At 43.2% G+C, this 23,037-nt stretch overlaps 1 protein-coding gene across 3 annotated transcripts in view; it reads right to left on the reverse strand.

Moving 5' to 3' along the window:
* Positions 1–23,037, reverse strand: part of cep112 (centrosomal protein 112) — a 286,047-nt gene that overhangs the window by 83,472 nt on the left and 179,538 nt on the right. For all 3 annotated transcript variants that reach the window (XM_055653750.1, XM_055653748.1, XM_055653749.1), the window contains one exon: positions 19,145–19,375. In XM_055653750.1, coding sequence (XP_055509725.1) covers positions 19,145–19,375 — 231 coding nt within the window. The remainder of the gene's footprint in view (positions 1–19,144; positions 19,376–23,037) is intronic.

Below are 23,037 nucleotides of genomic sequence, written 5' to 3' on the forward strand. Positions count from 1 at the left end.
TCATTGAAGTGCAATTGAATACTGTGCAGAGGGAACTTGAAATAGTAGAGAGGTTTTCAAATCTGTAAACACAAACCAAAAGTTTACAGATACCGAGATAACTGATGCGGAATGACATTTGAATAGAATATCAAAGTTAACTTTGATTTAGCCAGCGATCCGCTGAGAGAGATCTGATTAAATGCTGCTGCGCTGGTGGCTATGAATCTCCATTTCTTTATCCCATACTATTAGAAGCAATCTTAGAAAGAAATGTTACTGGATTGAGAATTCATCTTCTAATAACAATGGAAAATATCTGAGCACTTATACACTTCCTTTGCTACTTTCTGAAGATCAATGCTACTTCCTCTGGGCTCATTTTAAATGTGAATTGACCTGAAATGGAAGGCTTTACATGATAGAGGGAGTGTAGCGAAGCTTCTTCGGATTGATTCCTCGTTTGGTGAGCTTGTTGTATGAGGTGACGATACAGTGGAGCAGCATGGTGGTGCAGTGGTTGAGTTGCTGCCTTACAGCACCTGAGACCCGGGTTCAATCCTGACTACAGGTGCTGTCTGTACAGAGTTTGTACGTTCTTCCTGTGACTGTGGGTGTTCCAGTTTACTCCCACATCCGAAAGATGTGTATGTTTGTAGGTTAAACGGCTTCCGTAAATTGTCCTTCGTGTGTATGATAGAACTATTGTACAGGTAATCGTTGCCTGGCACGGACTCGGTGGGCCGAAGGGCCTTTTTCCACGTTTCTAAAATTATCTCTAAAACAAATACATAAATATCTGAAGAAGGGACCCAACCTGTAACATCATCTGTTCCTTTGCCTCCACAGATGCTGCCTGACCCACTGAGTTACTCTGGCACTTTATGTTTCGCTCAAGATTCCAACATCTGCAGTCCTCAGTATCTATAATATATAACTGTTATTAGCTATCAAGGGCTGTGGGAAAATCATGAATAGGATAGATCAGGTAATCATTTTTCCATATGTTGCGCATATTATATTAATTGGAGATCCACATGTGTTTTTAACATCAGGCCATTGAAATTCAGCAGTTTAACCAATACCTCCACAGACTTGGTGCAAACTGACCCTTGGTAAATTGGTTATAGTCACACAGTATGGAAACAGGCCATTCGGCCAACTCGTCCATGCCAACCAAGGTCCCATTTGCCTGTGTTTGGCCCACATCCCTCTAAATATTTCTTACTCACGTACCTGTCCAAAGGTTTTCTAAATGCTGTTCTGGTACCTGCTTCAACTACCTCCTCTGGCAGCTTGTTCCATATACCCACCATGCTCTGAGTGAAAAAGATCCCCCTCAGGTTCCTAATAAATCTTTTCCCTCACACCTTATCTTACCCCTCTCCTCTTTCAGACACAATTTGGGTACAAAGGGATTCCAAGACTCTCTTAGACCATCCCTGAAGATTCAACATTGACGCACGTACCACTCACGTCCGTCCAGGGACCCCAACAGTCCTTCCTGGTGCATCTCCTCTATAGCAAGACCATTGGCAAGACCATGTGTAGACTCGGTCATCTCTTCTCCGAACACTTGTGCTCAGTCCCACGGTAGAGGTGTCAGAAACAAGGGGGAGGGGGTGGAGGGTTAGGTTTAAGGCGAGAGGAATAAGCTTTGAAGGGGACTTGGACAGACAAGGAATAGAATAGTCTGCATAGACACAGTTTTCATGCTGGATGACTATGATTAGGACTCTGATATTTACCACAAAGAGCTACAAAAATTGCAATTTGTGGAAGATCCAAAATGCTTATAATATCCCAAGAAGGCTAATACTGTCAAATCTTTCTCGTTTACTGGGAGCTAGGATGAGATATATTAACTTGTGTGTTCCATTAAGTCAGAGAGAACAAGGGAGATTAGCTTTCATGATCAACTCTGCTAAATATAAAGAATATATAAACCAACAAATTAGAGTAATTAATCTAATTAACAATTACCTTAATCTTTCATTAAGATCATACCACTGCATAGCTGGTATTCTACTTTAAGACAATAAAGAATCCATTTGCATAATGTTTTTACATCAGTGTCTGCTAAATATATTTAAATTGTATTAGTCTAGTATTGGTATTCTAAGCATCCAGTTGTTGCCATGGTGATGAAGGTATTGCGTATAACAAAAGCTGCTTTCAATCTTGTCTTTGATGCTGGCACAGTACATTGTCTTATGGGCTGCTGTGAAATACCACGCTGAGCCAAGAGTGTAAAGAGGCGAACTCTGATCTTATCAAGACATCTCTTGCACATGTCTGCCCCCACGCCAGGTCGTGTTGGCAAATGGAGCCCTAGTCTTTGGGATTCCACGCCAGTGAGCCACATGAGTGGCAAGGGTGGGGGATCAATTTGTGAAATTTGAACAATGTATGTAGACCGTATCGAATAATTGGTATAGCCTCCGAAAATGTTGGATGAATATTTTTGCACGATGCATGTATTGTATATATTTATTACCTGAATAAAGTCTATTTTGAAATTAAAAAAAAAAAATAGTCTTGGGAGTCACTGCATGTCTCTTGACTCTAAAGCCAGGGGGGCAAGGTTTTAAGATGGGGAATGGCCATTCAGCACTTGGACAAGGAGAAACACCACCAGTACCTCAACTACCAGAGGAGACGGAGGAAATTCAGCATGTCTTCAGTGACTCTTACACGCTGCACCCTGGTCATTCCTTCTTCTCCCTGCTCCCATCTGGCTGAAGGTACAGAAGCGTGGAAGTATGCCATCCCCATAATCAGAAAAGTCTTCCCCTGTTGGCAGTCTTCTGAACAATCCTTCCATATGATAGGGCACTGTCCGATTCACCTCGAACCCATTGAGGACATTGGACTCTGTCTGTGGAACTGATGCGCTACAATGCTGAGAGTTATATTCTGCACTCTGTATCTTCCTCTTTGCTCTGCTTATTGTACTTAAGCTTGAACTGATCGTATCTACAGCATATATGGTATATCTGGTCCATTTGGATAGAATGTAAAACAAAGCTTTTCACTGTACCATGGTACATGTGACCAGGGCCGGCCTTAAGCCGATTGGACCGATTGCTCCCAATTGGGCCCCGAGCCTAAGGGGGGCCCCCGAGCTAGAGTAATCCAAAGCTCCGCTCTAGGATCTTTGGAGTAATCTACTCTCGGCTCAGGTAGATCTACCCCGGGTGGAGCGGGGAGAGAGGGGTGGAGAGAGAGTAGAGGGGTGAAGGGGGAAAAAAGGGTAGATGGGGAGAGGGGGTGTGAGGGGGAATGGAGGAGGAGGAGAGGGGCAGCTCCCTCACGGTCCCAGGGCAGCGCTCCCGCCCCTCCAGTCGCTGAACAATACAGTGAGGGCCGGGCCGGGCCGGGGTTTGGAGCAACGTTTACAAACCTCGGCCTCAGCTCACACGCGTTCGCCCGGCATCTGCTCCCGCCGCCGGCCCTCTCCCTCCCTTCTCTCCTTCCCTTCCCTCCCTTCTTCCCTCCCTCCCTTCTCTCCCTCCTTCCCCTCTCTCCCCTACCTCCCTTCTTTCTCTCCTTCCTCTCTCTCTTTTCCCTTCTCTCCTTCCCTCCCTCCGCTTCTGTCTCTCCTTTCCTCCCACACACACACAGATAACGCACAGACAACTAACACATACACATCATGCACAGACAACTAACACACACACACACAACTAAGTTAGGATAGGGTAGAAGCCCAAAGGGTAGGATGGGGCTGAAGCCCAAAATTTAATGCCTGGACTGGTTTTTCGCCAATAGTTATTAGTTTGCCAGGATCTAGTTAATTAAATTACTTTTTTTCCTTTCACAGTCACTAAAACGAGTGGTATTGTGACTATGTACTTTTCAGAGGTGATCTACACATTTTGTTTGTTACTTGTAGGCTTACATGTATGCAATTTTATATTAAAATGTAGCTTAGATCTGTTTGGTCCATTAAATCGCAGGCACTTTTTAAGCCCACATTTAGATTACTTTCCATTCTACCATAGAGATATAAAGTCTATAATAGACTCTATTTGTATTTCTATGATTCTACAGACCTTGGCTGGGAACCTGGGGCTCACCAAAATTGTTACCAATTGGGCCCCACATGTGACAATAATAAACCTTACCCTAAATTGCTACAAGAAGGTTGCGTGTCTTCAGAATTGTCCACTGCAGAGAACATTTCAAACTGGGATCAAAAGATTTGTAGAAGCTGAGAATCAAAGCATTCAGTGAAGAGGCAGAAATACAAGCAACATGCTATCAGCCTGTGCATGGCCTGTATCCCTCTCTTCTCTCCTGTTCATGTCAAAATGCTTTTACAACGTAACTATGATGTCTGTTTCCATGTCCACTGACAACGTTCCAGGCACCCACAAACTAGCCTTGCACATCCCTGGCATTCCCTCCTTAAGCCTCAGCCTTCTAATATTTGAACGTCCACCCTGGGAAAGGACCAACTATCCACATCTCCTAAACGGTTGTCATCACAGCAATGGTTCTGGGAAAGTTTGTGTTTATCACCTCACTCCATGATGGCTGAGCTAAGAAAGGCACAGGCAAGCAGGGATAGGTCTTGAGCCAGAAGCTCTGACATTTCACGCTACCCTCAAACTGGCATTTCTTTCTTCAATGCTACTCTGCCACCCAGCTCTCAATGACGAAGGCACGTTGGCAATGGTGTGTACAATTTTTGAAATGTTATCTCCCAGAAGTACACGTTCACTTCTTAAATGTATGATAACCTTGTTTAGTTTAGTTTAGAGATACAACGTGGAGACACGCCCTTTGGCCCACCGAGTCCGCGACGACCAACGATACCCGCACACTAACTCTATCCGACATACTGAGGACAATTTTACAATTATACTAAGCCAATTAACCCACAAAACAAAATCTTTGGAAGAAATTGGAGTGGAAATCCCGGACAATACCCACGCAGGTCACGCGGAGAACGTACAAACTCCGTACGGACACCACTCATTGTCAGGGTCGAACCTGGGTCTCTGGCGCTGTTAGGCAGCAACTCTACCACTGCACCACCATGCCGCCCCATTCTTAAACATAATTTGCAATCGAGACATCTTTTACAATATCCAGGAATCTCACACCCATCCATTATCAGATAAACTATGACACTAAATCATACAGGGGAAATAAGAAGACAGGTGGCAGAACCAAAGAACTACAGATAAAGAAGCAAATCACAAACCGTTGGTGGAAGTCAATGGGTCAGGCAACATCTGTGGAGGCAGAGGGATAGTCGACGTTTCCCATCAAAACCTTGTCAACATCATCAGGAAACTTGCAGGCAACAGCTGGGGATCCAATACACACACCCTCCATACCGCAAACTTAGCCCTAGTCTACTCAACAGCCGAGTTTAGCTCAACAGCTTGGGCTAATAGCTGCCACACCAAACCAGTTGACACTATCCTTAACTCTGCAATGCGGGTCATCACAGGGACGCTTAAGTCAACACCTTTTCAGTGGGTCCCTGTCCTCTCTCATATCGCCCCTCCCAGCATACGCAGAAGGGAGAGGATGTTGAAAGATGGGTGCACCATCGAGACTAACCCTGACCTTCCCATCCATGCTGACTTGAACAATCTGCCCAACATGCGCCTGAAGTCCCGCAAACCCTTCTGGTCTTCAGTCAAATCCCTGGAAGACTTTGACTCCAAGACTGAGTGGTGCAGAGCCTGGAAAGATGCCAACGCCAACAACGGAGAGGTCATCACAGATCCCACAGTGAAACCACCGGGATTTGACCTCCATCGCAAGCAATGGCGAACCCTGAACAGAATCCGCACCGTCCATGCAAGAACAGCCCATCACCTGCATAAGTGGGGGATGACAGAGAGTCCTGCTTGCGACTGCGGACATCCAGACCAGACCATCCCACACAGCGTGAATGACTGCTCACTGGGGCTTTTCGCTGGTGGCATCAAAGCCATCCACCCAGCAACTGATGCTGTCCTAGCCTGGATGTCTACCCTTGATCTACAACTTTAGGCTGTGCACGCCATACGCAAGAAGATCAAAACCTTGTAGAATTGAGAGGGTAAAGGGGAGGGAGCCTGTTATATTTCACCAGCAACTGCACAGCGTTCCTGCTGAAGACAGCAAACCTTCTCTGGAGGGAGGCCTGGCAAACATCGTGGAAATAGATTCACCCTCACCATTCTTAATGCACGTCCATCTGCCCTTTCACTGGACAATGCCTGCGAATTTCAAATGGGACAAACTTCAATGATGCAACTCCCTAGGCAATGGTCCCGATGACATCAAACCACTTCAGCCTCTACGATCTCATGGCAGCACTTCAAAGAACATGGGAGCTGACCGAGTGCCTCTGTCTGACATTATTTAATCGTTTTAATAATTTCGACAAAATACTATATGAATTTGATGGAGGCAATTACAAATCTACATCATGTTTCTGCTTACACAGTGCATGTTTGGCAGCTGCATTTAGAGTGTGAGTCTGATGGGTTTGGGGTTGGGGCCTGGGAGTGGGGACGGCGTGCGGTGAAGGGTGGGGATACATTTGCTGGAAATTAAGCCGACATTTTCCCCTTTCCCAAGGAATGAATGCAGCTCAATTCAAACGCGAGCCTTCAAAGGACAGAACAGATACATATTTTTAAAAATACCGCAGATGAATACAACTTTTTAAAAAAAATAAAGGCGACCTTTTGAAGCTTTTTGGAATTTTCAGATTCAAAAAAGGATATCATCCACATATGGATTATGAAACTAAAAAGATCAAAGCACAAAGAAACTAGACCAAAAAAAGCAGTGTCTGTACTGTGTTTTCCCATTCAAAGTGCCTGACTTCAACACTTAAAGGTAATCCTTAAATTGTAAATTCCATGCCTGGAAGAACAAAGTGACTGTGAAATGTTGACAGTGTTATGCGTACCGCTGCACTCCGCATGTGAAAATTCATGACAGATAATCCAAAATGATGTGATTTCTACAATGTTTATCAATAGTCTGCAAATGGTTCTGAGCTGTCACTGCGTCCATGCATATTGAGAATATTGTTTGCCAATTTTGGACATGCCTGCAGTTTTGGCATGGTTTGCCTTGAATCTCTGCTCTAGGATTTTAAAAAAGGAAGGTATATTAAAAGATTTGGAATGGTTACGTAGTAGAATCAAATGAGTTATTTTAAAAAAAATGTGTCTATTTTCTTACTATTGTTCATATGAGGCACTTACAGTCAAACAGCTGCTTCTTGGATGAAATGAAAAGCACAGAAATGGGAGCGGCGCTGAAGGACGTCAAGGTGTATTGATGTAACTTGCTATGAATCACACATCTCCCAGATGCAGCTGCAGTAAGGAAGAATAAGAGTAGAAAAATGCCGCCACGCAGAATCTGTATCGATCTTACACTCTTTGCCACCGAAGAAAGAGGCATGGTTTTGCCATAGTGAACCAATCTCAGTTGGGCCATTACGGACAGAGGCACCTCGCAAACCAAGCACAAACATCAGAGCTAAATAACTTGAGCTTCTGCCTCACAGTGGCAGACTGATGAACAGCGGTGGCGGAGGCCTTGCAGGAAGTGGTGCTTGGTTGGGAAATAGCGCAAGGTGCCGGGGCCAACAGAGGGATGAAAAACCGAGGCTTCAAATAGGCAGAGAGAGAGTCACAGCCTGCTCCACTCCAGCAGACATATACGGCAACAGAGCATGACAGGATACGACATGTAGAATGATGGAGGCCGGCAGTTGAAAAATCAATGAAAGGCATGTCGGCATGTCTTCAAATATGTCTGTTATATTGCGGAGCATAGATGTAACTTAAGTTCAAAATGAGCAATTGCAGCATAGAACAGTACAGCACAGTTTAGTTTAATTATACAGCATGGAAACAGGCCCTTCTGCCCACCGGATCCACCCCGACCCACAATCACCCAAACACCAGTTTTATCCAACACACTAGGTACAATTTACAGAAGCTAATTAACCTACAAACCTACACGTTTTTGGAGTGTAGGAGGAAACAAGAGCACCCGGAGAAAACCCACGTGGGTCACAGGGAGAATCACAGGGAGAATGACCAGCACCCGCGTTCAGGATCAAATCCGGGTCTCTGATGCTGTAAGGCTGCAGCTCTATCACTGTGCCACCTTTAAGGAACAGGAATGGGCCCGTCAGCCCACAATGTCTGTGCCAAACAGGATGCCTAGACCAACCTTTATCTGCCTGCCTGCCTGCCTGTCATAATCCATATTCCTCTATTCCCTGCCTATCTAAAAGTCTCTCAAATGCCACTGTTGCATCTGCCTCTACCACTACTCCCGGCAGTGTGTTCCATGCACTCACCACCCTCTGTGGGAATAAACCCGCCCACACATCTCCTTTAAACTTTGCCCCTTCTCCTTAAAGCTATGCCCTCTAATATTTGATATTTCCATCCTGGGAAAAAAAGTTTTGACTATCTACATCTCATCATTTTTACTGATGGCTACCAGCTGAGGAATCAGCAACAACCTTCTCAGTGCATGTCCGCAATAGTTTTAATATTTAGGATTTTCCACATATAGTTAGTTATTATCTTGCGCCAAATACAAATGCCAGCTCCCTTTGATGTGAAATCACATGTACAGAGTAAACCAGGACAACCTGCTCATGTATTTTCACAATGCCTGCACCACTTTAATGAAAAGTTAAACACTAGAATTTAGAAGATTGAGGGGGGATCTTATAGAAACTTACAAAATTCTTAAGGGGTTGGACAGGCTAGATGCAGGAAGATTATTCCCGATGTTGGGGAAGTCCAGAACTAGGGGTCACAGTTTAAGGATAAGAGGGAAGTCTTTTAGGACCGAGATGAGAAAATCATTTTTTACACAGAGAGTGGTGATTCTGTGGAATTCTCTGCCACAGAAGGTAGTTGAAGCCAGTTCATTGGCTATATTTAAGAGGGAGTTAGATGTGGCCCTTGTGGCTAAAGGAATCAGGGGGTATGGAGAGAAGGTAGGGATGGGATATGGAGTTGGATGATCAGCCATGATCTTATCGAATGGCGGTGCAGACTCGAAGGGCCGAATGGCCTACTCCTGCACCTATTTTCTATGTTTCTATGTTAAGGTGATGCAAGGATTGATCCCAATAATGAGAAGGGATAACTGTTCTCTTCCTATTCTGGCCTCTTGTGCCTCCCTGATTTAACCTCAATTGACTCTACTGCTTCAGTCCCAAGTTCCAGGATTGATTTCCCCAATGTTCCGCTTGCTTCCAACTTTTCCTTACCTCTTTCACTGCTTTTGATCACCTGCCTTGTTATTCTAGTACAGTGATCTTTATGCATTTTACAACATTAAAGGCTTTTAAAAAAACAAGATGTGATGTTATGCTGAACACTTTTATAAGAGATAATCCTTTATTTCAAGGTAGAATCAATCACAAAATTAAACAGCAATGGACGGATTGTGAAGTTAGTTTGATGAACAACAATCAAAATCTCATCTTGATGAAAATATTAAGCATCTTAATTCATTTGACTGGCTTTCTTTGCAATTGGAAAAGTATTTGTGAATGGAAAAGTAATCAGTTTAACCCTTTTGCTTATTATTCAGTGATTATTTGAATGCTGTACAAATTAGTATATTAACAGAGTATTGGTATAGGTTCATTATTATCATGTGAACCATGATACAATGAAAAATCTTGTTTTGTGTGTTAACCAGGCAAATAATACCATGCATGCGTGCAATCAAACCATAAACAAATACAACAGTAATGCAAGGAGAGAGAGCAGAGTGCAGAATATTGTGTAACAGCTGTGGAGAAAGTGCAGATACGAAAACGGGCAAGGGCGACAAAGAGATTGTTTGGGAATCAGGACTATATCCTTGGGGTAGGGGGTCTACATCCTTAGAGATCAGGCCCACCCTTAAGATTGGGATCCTTAAGGGCCTGTCCCACTTTCCCGAGATATTCACAAATTCTCCTGAGTTATTCACGAATTCTCCCGAGTTTTCAAACTTGCAGAATGTTCGTAACGAGTCTGTAGGAGTCCATGGATATATCGTAGCGACTCGTTACGCCAGACGTAGGTTTTTTACTCGTGGACATTTTTCAACATGCTGAAAAAATATCCCGACTTACCTGATGCCCCGAGTACCTACGGCTGGCATAACGAGCCGCTACCATATATCCACTGACTCATACGGACTCGTTACGAACATTCTGCGAGTTTGAAAACTCGGGAGAATTTGTGAATAACACGGGAAAGTGGGACAGGCCCATCAGGTGTCGTCCATAGTTTGGTGAAACAAGAAAGTGTTTGCAAAACAGATTGAAAGTCAGCTAAATTAAAATTATATTATACCCGTTTCTTAATAGAGAGTACAGCTTTGATCAAATGTTGCCCTGCTTTTTATATCTTTATTAACCTTCATAACCCTTTGCCTATGGTAAAGGACGTACCTGCAGCAATGGAGTGCCTACCTGCCCGTGGTTAACAAGATGTCCATCTACTTCGTTGATAAACACGAGAAATTGGGGTTTAAAACCACTGATCTAAAATTTAAGGTGACATATTCCCTTTTCACCACACAGGATTTTCTCCACTGAGTTGATAAATATATTAAATGATTGTACACAATCACAAGAGGAATAGATCTGGTCTTGTGCCTGGAGTAGGGGAATCAAGAACCAGAGGACATGGGTTTAAGGTGAAGGGGGAAAAGATTTAACAGGAACCTGAAGGGCAAGTTTTCTACACAAAGGGTGGTGGGTGTATGGAACGAGCTGCCGGAGGAGGTAGTTGAGGCAGGGACTATCCCAATGTTTATGAAATATTTAGACAGGTACATGGAAAGCACAGGTTTAGAGGGATAAGTACCAAATGCAGGAAGGTGTAGATGGGCATGTTTGTCGGCGGGGGCAAGTAAGGCAGAAGAGCCTGTTTCCGCGCTGTAAGACACTATGGCTTTATGATTAGAAACTCTGGTAGTAAGGTGGGTGAAAATGCAGCAAATTAGCTGGAAAGCACACAGGTCTTATTGTTCATGGGGAGAGGGCTCTACACCTCCAAATAAATCTACCTGTGTAGGGATGAGGTTTATCATCAGTTTAGGGACTGTACAGGGAGGGAGATTGCAACCTTCACGTGGTCAGCCCTGTTTCGACGAATGCAATCAACCTGGCGTACACAATCAAATAGAACAAGTTGTCCTACAACTTTAGGCTGTGCACGCCATATGCACGAAGAAGAAGAGAAGAAGGGACTCTACAAAAGCATAACCTTTGCTTTGATACAGCACTTTAAGGAACTACTGCCTACAATAGCATTAATGGAGATCTTGGAAGCCTTGAATAAATCTCAGCAGCAAATTAGGTGTGAGCACCAAGACTGAGTTAGAAGGACACAAAGGAAAGGCGACGCCATGATGTCAGTCAGTGGTGCCTGGCAGCAGTGTGGGAGAAGAGACCAATGTTCAAACATCAAGCTTTGTCACTAACTCTAGATGGAAGATGCAGCACTCCCTACCTCTGCCTTGCCTGGCTGGGAGCATCAGTCTGGGCTTTCTGGTGACCCATCACATCGACCTAGCTTCTTCAGACAGAGCGAGTGTGAACGGTTCTTTGAGTTGTCAATGAGAATGCTGAATTTGAAATGACTTGACCTTTAACTGTATCAAAGCTTCGGCCTCCCTCTGTGTTGTGACTGCTTTTTGAGTTGGCCATAAAGCACTGGCTTTGACAGACAGCCCTAAGGTATACACTCTGAGTGTCGCAGCCAGTGTAATCTGCATCGACTAAAAGCTGGTTCTCTCAAGGATACATTTGTCCCCAGTGAGTCCAGGAAGAGGCATCAAAGGTGCTCTTGCTTGGAATACATACCCAGTTTTTGCAGCTATAAAGAAAAGTTCCAAGGACACAAGGCTGATTGGAAAAAAGGTATGTCAGAGAAAATATGTCTACTAAAAAGTAGTCAACAAAGTGAATGATTTCAAAGAAAGTGAACAACGACTGAAAATTAGATCCCTGGAAACTGTAAAAAGCAGAGAATAAAAACAGAATTTGGCTTTTTTTTGATATGGGGAAACTCTGCCTTGTCTCACTCTGTACATTAGTGACCCGGAGGAAGGAACGGTATGTAAGGTGTCCAAATTTGCCACAAAGCCACCACTTTCACATTGCGGGTACACAAAATTGCTGGAGAAACTCAGCGGGTGCAGCAGCACCTATGGAGCGAAGAAAATAGGCGACGTTTCGGGCCGAAACCCTTCTTCAGACGACTTCATCAGACGAAAATAGGCGACGTTTCGGCCCGAAACGTCGCCTATTTTCTTCGCTCCATAGATGCTGCTGCACCCGCTGAGTTTCTCCAGCAATTTTGTGTACCTTCGATCTTCCAGCATCTGCAGTTCCTTCTTGAACACTTTGACATTGCGTGCGTTAAGGTTCTGTACAAGAAGAATGAATCAAGTCTATAGCAAATCTAGGAAAGATTTGCATTGTTGTCCCTGTGACCAGGTGGGTTTCCTCCGGTCTCCTCCCACATCTCAAAGACAAGCGTTTATAGGTTAATTGGCCTCTGTAAATTGCCCCATGTGTTGGAAGTGGTGAAAAGGTGGGATAACATAGAACCAGCGTGAACGGGTGATTTGTGTAGGAAGGAACTGCAGATGCTGGTTTAAACCGAAGATAGACACAAAATGCTGGAGTAACTCAGTGGGACAGACAGCATCTCTGGAGAAAACGAATGGGTGATGTTTCGGACTAGTCAGGGGAAAGGGAAAACGAGAGATATAGACAGTGATGTAGCGAGATATAAAATGATAGATATGCCAAAAAGTAACGATGATAAAGAAAACAGGCCATTGTTAGCTGTTTGCTGGGTGAGAACAGGAACCTGGTGTGACTTGGGTGGGGGAGGGATACCCAATGGTATGAATATTGATTTCTCCAACTTCAAGTAACCCCTGCACTCCTCTCTCCCCCCCCCCCCCCCCATCCAAGTCACCCATTCCTTCTCTCTGGAGATGCTGTCTGTCCCACTGAGTTATTTTATGTCTGTGAACAGGTGACTGGTGGTCAGCATGGACTCAGTGGGCTGAAGGGCCTGTTTCTATGCTGTATCTCTAAACTAAACTAAAGATACAAAATAGGAGCAGGAGTAGACCCTTGTGACTAAGCTGTCATCAGATTTTGCTTTCAGCTCTACTTTCCTGCTATTCCTTGTAAGTCGACTTGCTGAAGGTGCAGGACAAGAAACCTAAACATTCAGCAATTCCAACTGTGCAATGTCACATGAAGCAGTGCAACCTATTGTGTCTCCGTCAGTGAAGAGTCTGAGGTCCTGTAGGTGTAAAGTGCAGCTGCAAGGATAATTGCCTTCAGCAGATAAGATCACCTGTGTAATTTTGTGGTGTGCCTGGTCTGTCACTCAGTTCAAGGCAGAAGCAACAAAACTGAACTGCAAAGCACCAAGAGTTGATGAACAGATGTTACCAGGCCAGCCAGATATGTGACAGGTGGATTTCTCTCGCAAACGGTGACTTCTATAATTCTGATTTTAGTATTACAGCTTCAGGCACTCCATTCACATTGTGGGGAATGTAGTTAACTTGGATGAAAGAAGGTTTCCCATCTTTGCATTCACTACCTGTATTAAGCAGTGAGGGTGGTGGGAACGGAACGGAAGGAGGGGGTGGAATATATACTTGCAACAAAAACAGACAAATCTCTCTAATTGCAACAAAAACAAACATATATCTCTAATTACATGCAAGCAACGTAAATACAATTAGGGTATCACACTCAACCACCCTTAAGGGCCTAACGCAATTTTTTTGGGCGACTTGCCGGCACCCGTCATAGTCGCAGCAGGTCGCCAAACATTTTCATCATGTTGAAAATCCAGCGGCGACCAGACTCTTTGGACGACTACTCACGACCATACAGGCGTCACCCCGCGACATGTCAACACGTGACGGCTGTATGGTAGTGAGTAGTCGCCTGAAGAGTCGCACCTTTTTCTGGTCGCCGCTGGATTTTCAACATGTTGAAAATTTTCGGCCACCTGCTGCGTCTAGGACGGGCGCCGGCAAGTCGCCGAAAAAAATTGCGTAAGTGGGACAGGCCCTTCACATCGGTGAGTACAAGACCCCACCATCCTTCTGCCCCATGGATCCTGACCTTTCAGTTCAGGAAGGTAGACAAAAATGCTGGAGAAACTCAGAGGGTGAGGCAGCATCTATGGAGCGAAGGAATAGGTGACGTTTCGGGTCGAGACCCTTCTTCAGACTCAGTTCAGTTAAAACAAGTCACAAAAAACCTCTCAAGATTTTGTCCCTGAGATCCCGTATAGCATCCTGATGCCCAGTAGTCATTGGTCTAGCTGCTGGTGGAGACTAGATTTTCTATCCATGCTATATTGATACAGGGGTATTAAAGTTCCCATCAGTTTCAGCTGTTCTAAACAAAGCATACTGAGCCTAACCTCAATTAAAATTCTCCAGTGTTGGCAATAACATCACAAATTTCCTCTGTACACTTCTAATTAAAACTCTACACAGTCTTCTACCTGTGGCCGACAGAGTGTGTAGGAAGGAACTGCAGATTCTGGTTTAAATCGAAGATAGACACAAAAAGCTGGAGTAACTCAGTGGGTCAGACAGCATCTCTGGAGAAAAGGAATAGGTGATGTTTCGGGTCGGGACCAGTCTGACGAAGGGTCGCAACTTGAAATGCCACCAAATCCTTTTCTCCAGAGAGGCTGACTAACCCGCTGAGTTACTTCAGCTTTTTGTGTCTAACTGTGGCTGATAGAGTATTCTATATAGTTCTGATATGATCTCCCTCGATATGCTTCACCTAATTAGGAATATTAAGTTAAATAGCCAATAAATATTGGAAGTAGAAACTAAGAATTGCAGGTGCTGGTTTACATAAAAGTGCTTAGTTCACAAGCAAGATTATTTGGCCATTATCACAATAATGTTAGTGGGAAATAGTTTTAACACATTATCCCTTGCGTTTTCTTCAACAATGAGGGCTTTCAAGAAGTGTTTAACTGAATGTGAAGCAGTATAGATCATTCTCCAGACACAGATAGCTGGACAAATCACCAACTGAACCAAAACTTTGATTTATACCACTGGTTATCCGCACACATCAGATATTTGTACATTGGTTCCATTGTGGTGACCCATGAATATCAGTCACAAGGTAGCGTCTGATCGCAGCACTTTAAATTTACACTCAACTACAGGTTAGTGCCATCAAAGAAGTTATGAAAGAGACAAGTAGTTATGATTCTCTTTGATTCTGGCAATGCAAGTACAATACCAGGCAGAAAATCAGTCCAGCCTACCTATTAAGAGTTCAGCTGAAGTAATTAATAAGTCAAGGTACGTTTGCATGTTCTAGACTGCGAAATGGAGCTCACTTCATATACCTGTACTATGTAAGGCAGAAATATATCAACAACGTTAACATTCGAATAGTTGAAATTAGAGCTTAAACAGGGTCCTCTTCCCACTAAATCAGAAAGATTCATATGCATTAACTTTCCTAACTCCCTCCTCTACTATCACCTATGTCTCATGACTGTCAAGAAAAGACAGAAAAGCTATATCTGGTCCATTGAGAATTAGATGATTAATATCAGACCACCAGCCATGAAAAACACCTAAACAATTTTACTTCAAAAAAAAAAACTTCAAAGCTCTAGGTAAAGCTCAGGAGACTGAATGCCACAATAAAAATTCAAATCTTCACAGGATTGACTACATGCAAGGACACCAGTGTGGCGAAGAGAGTGAAGAATGGCATTGTGTGTGTACAATTTTACTCTCATGTGACAGCGCATCTTTGAAGAGAAAACCCAAGGACATCCAAAGACTGATGCTTCAGAAATAAAACCAAAATAACTGGGTTCCAGCTATCTCATATTTGAAACTTGATCCTTCCTCATCTTTAGAAAGCAGCTGCATTCTTATTAAAACCATTCCGTTTCTATACAAGGGTTTTTTGAAATTTGAACATCTGTCACACAAAATTCCTTGCTTTGTCTAAATTCCTTCAAATTTTAAATTGAAATTCATGCCAACTTCATTCTGGGTCTTACACATTATAAGGCTTTTGTTCCAATATTTAGTGTCTTGGCTTCCCAAAAGCCTTTTCATGATATGCAGATTGTGATTCTTCCTTTATACACCCGGTTAATTACATTTCTCTTATTGCTCACTAGCATCCTTCATTCTTGTGGGTTTCTGGAAAACTTTATGAAAAACATGTGTGGGAAAGAACTACAGATGCTGGTTTAAATTGAAGGTAGACACAAAATGCTGGAGTGACTCAGTGGGACAGGCAGCATCTCTGGAGAGAAGGAATAGGTGATGTTTCGGGTCGAGACCCTTCTTCAGACTTAACCCGAAACGTCATCCATTCCTTCTCTCCAGAGATGCTGCCCGTCCCGCTGAGTTACCCCAGCATTTTGTGTTTATCTTTTATGATAAGCATGTTACTTAGATACATAGAAAGTAGGTGCAGGAGTAGGCCATTCGGCCCTTCGAGCCTGCACTGCCATTCAATATGATCATGGCTGATCATCCAACTCGGCATCCCGTACCTGCCTTCTCTCCATACCCCCTGAACCCTTTAGCCACAAGGGCCACATCTAACTCCCTCTTAAATAGAGCCAATGAACTGGCCTCAACTACCTTCTGTGGCAGAGAGTTCCAGGGATTCACCACTCACTAGTGGGGCAGATTTGCCTTAGGTGTTGGTCCCTGAACAATGTTAGTTTTGGATCACTGTTAGTTTATGGTGCTTACAATTACATTCAGATCTGCAGCATCGCTCAGGGTCTTACAGCACGGAAACAGGCCCTTCGGCCACACTCATTCATCCCAACCAAGATGCCCCATCCCTGTTGGAGAAAAGGTGCAGCATTGTGGCAGGAAAGCTTGAACAAAAGGTAGTTGGAGCAATGAGGCAGCCTCTTGACACTAGTCTTCACTAAAAATCACTAAAAAACTGCAGCTGCTGGAAGTGGAATTAAAACAGTAGACATTAGAAACATGTTAGGCAGCATCTGTGGAAAGAGAAGCAGCGTTAACATTTACTCTGCTTCTCTTTCTGTTCTGGCTATTTGGCTTACTGATTGTTTCCAAAGGAACTGCAGATGCTGGAAAATAAAAATGCTGGAGAAACTCAACGTGTGCGGTAGCATCTATGGAACGAAGGAAACGTTGCATTTTTCCTTCCCTCCATAGATGCTGCCTCACCCACTGACGTGCTCCAGCATTTTCGTCTACCTGCTGATTGTTTCCAGTGTTTTCTGTATTTAATGTACACGGGGAGAGATGCACAAAGGGGAAGATACAGAATGCAGAAAATAGTTCTTAGCATTGTATCTTCTCAGTTCCAATTACAAAATTCAATGTGGCCAATGAGGACAAGAGCCAAGAGTCAAGAGTGTTTTATTGTCATATGTCCCGGAATGGAACAATGAAATTCTTATTTGCAGCTGCACAATGGATATGTAAACATAGTATGGATAGGGAGAGGTGAATCGGCCAGTACCCCGGCTTATGCAGCTATTTCCTTTGCCTTTGGACTGGCAATTATTTAAAGGGCAAAGATACCATACCCTTATTTTGCATTCCACGACACACCTGATGGTCAGGGACCCCGTTCAGAAATGAACCCAGCCCTCGTTTCTTCAGGTTTACACTCACCAATGTAATGTTCCTAATGTGCCTATTCAGCAAGCCATGTGGCGTTACCCTTGGTGAGGAAAACACAACTCAGCATTTCTCATTGTACCGACCAGTTACTTTCAACTTCAATAGATTTGTTTAGAGCCTTGTAAAAAACGTAAGCGGCCGCAACTACTTCAATCAGTATCACAGTGAAATACATTCATGTGGTTTGACTTTCTCATGAGAGAACATTCCCATTGACTATTGATAATATGACCTTAACTCATCAGTTTCTAAATAAGTTCTCCTGCAAGATAAATCACTTAACTCAGTCAAAAATTACTTCTTAATACACTCATATATATTCTATTGTGAAAAATTAAAGCCATGCCAGGAAATCTCAAAATATGAAGCTTTAAAGACTAAAAATAGCATAATTTTTCTGTCAATGAAGAGTAGACATGCTGGTTTATCGTGCACCAATAAGCTCCCAGATACTCTGAATATATATATATTCCAGTTTGGTATATATTCTTATATATTCCAATTTGGTTTATCAAGGCTAAACAACAACATCACTGGACTTTTTTTGCAAAGAAAATTATACTTACTGTTCTCTTTGAACATATCTAAAGCAAGGAAAATACATAAAAACTCAGCCAATAACACTCCGTGTGTCTGACATTTAAAGCCTTATGATTAAAGAACTGGCTAAATTAGACTCAACTGTTTGACTTTAAAAAAATAATCTATTTCACTGAATTTCACAGATGCATTCCCAAACTAGGCACAACCAGAGATTTGTCAGTTGCATTTTTCTTTTCCAATCCTCGGAAAAAGGAAGATAAGGAGGAATAGTTTAATGCAAACAATTTAACATTACTATCCTTGTCTACTCAAATCATATCCGAACCACTTGATTAAAAAATGGAATGGGCTCCTTTAATCTTGTAAATCATCATAAATGCAAGCTCTTCATAACTATCATATTGAAGTAATTGAAACCTACTGAAAAATACGTCCATCGAAAACATAAAAAAAACATTTAAGCTCCGCAACTCTCTCAGTAAATTTCTTCACCTCTCAAAATCCTTAAAATTATAGAGAAACAAGGAACTGTGGATGCTGGAATCTTGAACAAAACACAAAAGTGCTGGAGTAACTCAGCGGGTCAGTCAGCATCTGTGGAGGACATGGATAAGCGACTTTTCAGGTCAGGACATTTCTTCAGGCCGAGTTACTCCAGCATTTCGTGATTTCCTTAAAGCTTATGACTTGAACCAAACTTACATCCATCTGTATGACAATGTCAAATTTGTTTGATAACCATTTCCAGTGAAATATCCTGGGACATCTTGCCATTTATGAGATGATGAATGAGTGCACACTGCTATTCTGATGATTCATTATTGAAATTGCACTGGGCTCATTGACAATGGTCAGTGTTTGACTGCAGAAAATATTAATTCGGAAAAGAACAGTCTACCTGTTCAACGGCCTGTTCCATTTCAGCAGCTTTTGTCTTCTGCAACTCCAGCTTCACCCGTTCCATCTCAGCTTTAAGCTTGTTGACAGCAGCTTCATGATCACGCAAAGCTTTCTGCTTCTCCTCCTCCCGTAGTAACCCCAACTCAACCAACTGTTGCTTTCGTTGCGAATTGACCTGGATAAGTTCTTCACGTAGCTGGTGGACTTGGGTCTCCAACTCCCCAATTGTCTGTGAAAGTAGCAACACTCTGTTATATATTGCATTCACTCACACATGTGCATGTAATTATCAAATCATGACAACATTGTAGTCAGCATGACTGAAATTATCATTTTGACAGCTACTTTTCAATGCAGTGTTCAAATAATGAACAAGATAATACGTTGGAGGAACTATATTCTCAACTGTAACAAATTGAGTTGCTACAGTTCTAACAAACACAAAGGTTATAGTGAAACAAGAAATTGTGGTTGTTGGAATCTTGGGCAAAACACAAAGTGCTGGAGGAAATCAGCTAGTCAGGCAGCATCTATGGAGGGAATGGACAGGCGACGTTTCAGGTCGGGACTCTTCCTCAAACTGGAAGAGAGGTAGCGACAAAGCCTGGCAAGTGGTAGGTGAATACAGGTGGGGGGGGGGGGGGGGGGGGGGGGGGGGGTAGCAGATATAGTCATAGAGCATGGAAACAGGCCCTTCTGCCCAACTTATCCACATCGATAGATGCAGTAAGTGTCAAAGGAGACAAAATGGTATCAGACAAGGAGAGGTGAGAAGTGGAATGTAAAGCCAGAAAGAGGGATATGAGGAGCAGGGAAGGGCAGGGGCATAAATGGGAAACATGAGACCCAGGAATGGGAGTTGTGTGCGAAGAAGGGGAAAAGAGCAGGGTGACTGGGGAGATATCTGAACATTTGGCTCAATGGTGCCTATGAGACTTGCTAGTGTGCAATATGACTGCATGTTTGCCAACATTACAACAGTGATACACTTCAAAAGGCCATCTTATGATATCCTCCTGCTGTAGTATTTGCGTCTTTCAATGTAAATGATTCAGTCCCCAGTGGCAACTTTCCCTTCCAGTTCAAAACCAGTCCCATCACCCTCCTCAAAAAAGCCTTTAACCTCACTGCCCTTGAACACTGCCTCTCCACGTCTAAATTCCCTCGACACCCAGAATTGTGTGCATTTCTCTTGCTTCTCCATGTGAGAATCTGTGCAAACTGCTTTACACAGCAACAAAATGGCCCCAAGTCAAAGTCTGTGCCTGGCTGGAACAGACTCTCTTTCCCCAGCAGCCTTTTATGTCACTGATCACACAGTGTTCGTCAAATATTTGTTTTCTGTTGTCCATCTGAAAGGTGCACCATTTGTTTATTACTTACAGATCCAATCATCGTCATCGTCATGGCATCTACAGCAACGGACCCACTTAATTTATTAATTAATATTTACCAGAAATTCTGTTCTAGTGCAATCCCGACATTGCTTTGTAACATTACTTCCTCCTCTGCCTCAGCGATGCCATCGTCATTTAAAGTGGGTCTCCTGTTCTTCCGGTCTGGCACAGTAGTGCAGCTGGTGGAGCTGCTGCCTCACAGCACCAGAGATCCAGGTTTGATTCCAACTCAGTGTGGCGTTTGCACATTCTCCCTGTGACTGCGTGGGTTTCCTCCGGGTGCCCTGGCCTCCACCCACATCCCAAAGATCTGCAGATTTGTAGATCAATTGACCTCTGCAAGTTGCCCTTGGTGTGTAGGTAGTGGATGAGAAAGTGGGATAACATAGAACTAGCGTGAACAGGTTATTGAAAGTCGGTGTGGACTCGGTGTGCTAATGGACCTGCTTCCTTACTGTATCTTTTAATTCATTAATTCTCCTTTATAAACTTCAATTGTTTTAAAGCGGCCCTTTTTAATCCTCCACCATGTTACAACTGTCCATTATGGCCTCCTCTCAATGACTGAAACTGCTTGCAAGTCCCCAATACTTCAAAATACCAACGTGAAAAAAGCCAGAAGATGTGCTCCAATGAAGGCTGGTCATGGACGACAGATAGCACAATGGGCTAAGAGTTCGGCTGGCGACCGGAGGGTAGCCGGTTCAAATCCCGCTTGGAGTGCATACTGTCGTTGTGTCCTTGGGCAAGACACTTCACCCACCTTTGCCTGTAATGGAATGTTACGGCGGCAGGCGCGGGCACACCGCGACGCCCTGTGTCTCCCTTTCAAGGGAGATACTAAAAATGCATTTTGTTGTCTCTGTACTGTACACTGACAATGACAATAAATTGAATCATTTCATTTTTTTTTTTTTTTTTTTTCAATAGTTGAAACATGGAAACACATGTAATAAACAATAATATAAATAAATACCTCAGTATGAGAATGTCATATGTTGTTTTGCATTGTTATAAGGTATATGGTCACACTGATCTGTTCTGTTCTGTATTTATTTATGCCTACTATATTCTGTTGTGCTGAAGCAAAGCAAGAATTTCATTGTCCTATCTGGGACACATGACAATAAACTCTCTTGAATCTTCTTTCATAATTTAAGTATGAAGGAGATTCAGTGGGGAATGTGGAATATTGGGAGATATTCCAACAGGATGCTCGACATTTGATTTCAGTAGCTATGCCTGTCTTTTTCAGAAGTGAATGAGGAGTGGAAACCTTGTTGAAACGTCGAGTTAGCAATGGACAGAATTCACTACAGATGAACAGTCTGCTGGCAAAATGTGTAGGAAGGAAGATGTTGGTTTAAACCAAAGATAGACACAAAAAGCTGGAGTAACTCAGTGGGTCAGGCAGCATCTCTGGAGAGAAGGAATGTGTGACGTTTTGGGTCGAGAACTATTTCTCCAGCTTTTTGTGTCTATTAACAGTCTGCTGGTGCTCTCCATCTAAGCCTATTTATGATGTTGCTAGATAAAGTAAAGCAGTGCAACTGATATCTGTGAAACCAGATCTCAGTAGACTTCAGGATAGTGATTGGAGTGGACTTGGGCCTCATTTGATTGAGGGGATCACTTTGTTGTTAATGATAATTGATTAAAAATAACCACTTTGTAGTTGCAACTGTTGCTTCACCAATTAATTCTATTTCTCATTGACAAGTGCAAAATGAATGGATGAATGATTTACTCTGTGAGGCTGTGGAAAGACTGATAGGACTGCTGATCTTTTTTTTCCCTAAGAACGAAGAAACTTTGACCAAGTGGAGATCAATTTTTTCAAGCAACTCACGGCTTGGAAGGAGATCTGAAACATCAATAATAGTTTGAATAATACTAGGTGCTCAATGCTGTGGGTGTTGTCCTGGGAGAGGATGCTGGTGTTGGATCCTTTCACATAGACATTGATGGCGGAATTTTCTGGTGGTCTGAGATGTTTGCTGAAGGAAGTCCAGGACTCAAAAGCACACAGGAGCAAGGATCATTATTGCCCAGTGACAATAGCCAATAGCCAATAGGTGCAGGAGCAGGCCATTCGGCCCTCGGAGCCAGCACCGCCATTCAATGTGATCATGGCTAATCATCCACAATGAACCATGAGTTTTGTACCAGGTCTGAGGTCTTGATCTTCAAATATCCTTTCCTTCAGTCGACTAAAGGCAGACCTTGGCAGGCCACTTTGTTCAGCTGCCTGACACTTGGCTTTTGAAAGGGACACAGTAATTTGATCATGGATCAAAGGCTCCCAGTGGTCAGTAGGAATGTTTTGTTTCTTCGAAGCTTTGACACACCATTGAAACCCTTCCTGCATTATCCTGGTAATTTCCACCCATAACGGTGATACGAGGAACTGCAGTTACGGAAATCTTGAACAAACACAAAATGCTGGAGTAACTCATCGGGTCAGGCATTTGTAAAGGGAATGGATAGGCGATGT

The sequence above is a fragment of the Leucoraja erinacea genome, chromosome 23, assembly GCF_028641065.1.
Source record: "Leucoraja erinacea ecotype New England chromosome 23, Leri_hhj_1, whole genome shotgun sequence".
Classification (NCBI taxonomy): Eukaryota; Metazoa; Chordata; class Chondrichthyes; order Rajiformes; family Rajidae; genus Leucoraja; species Leucoraja erinaceus.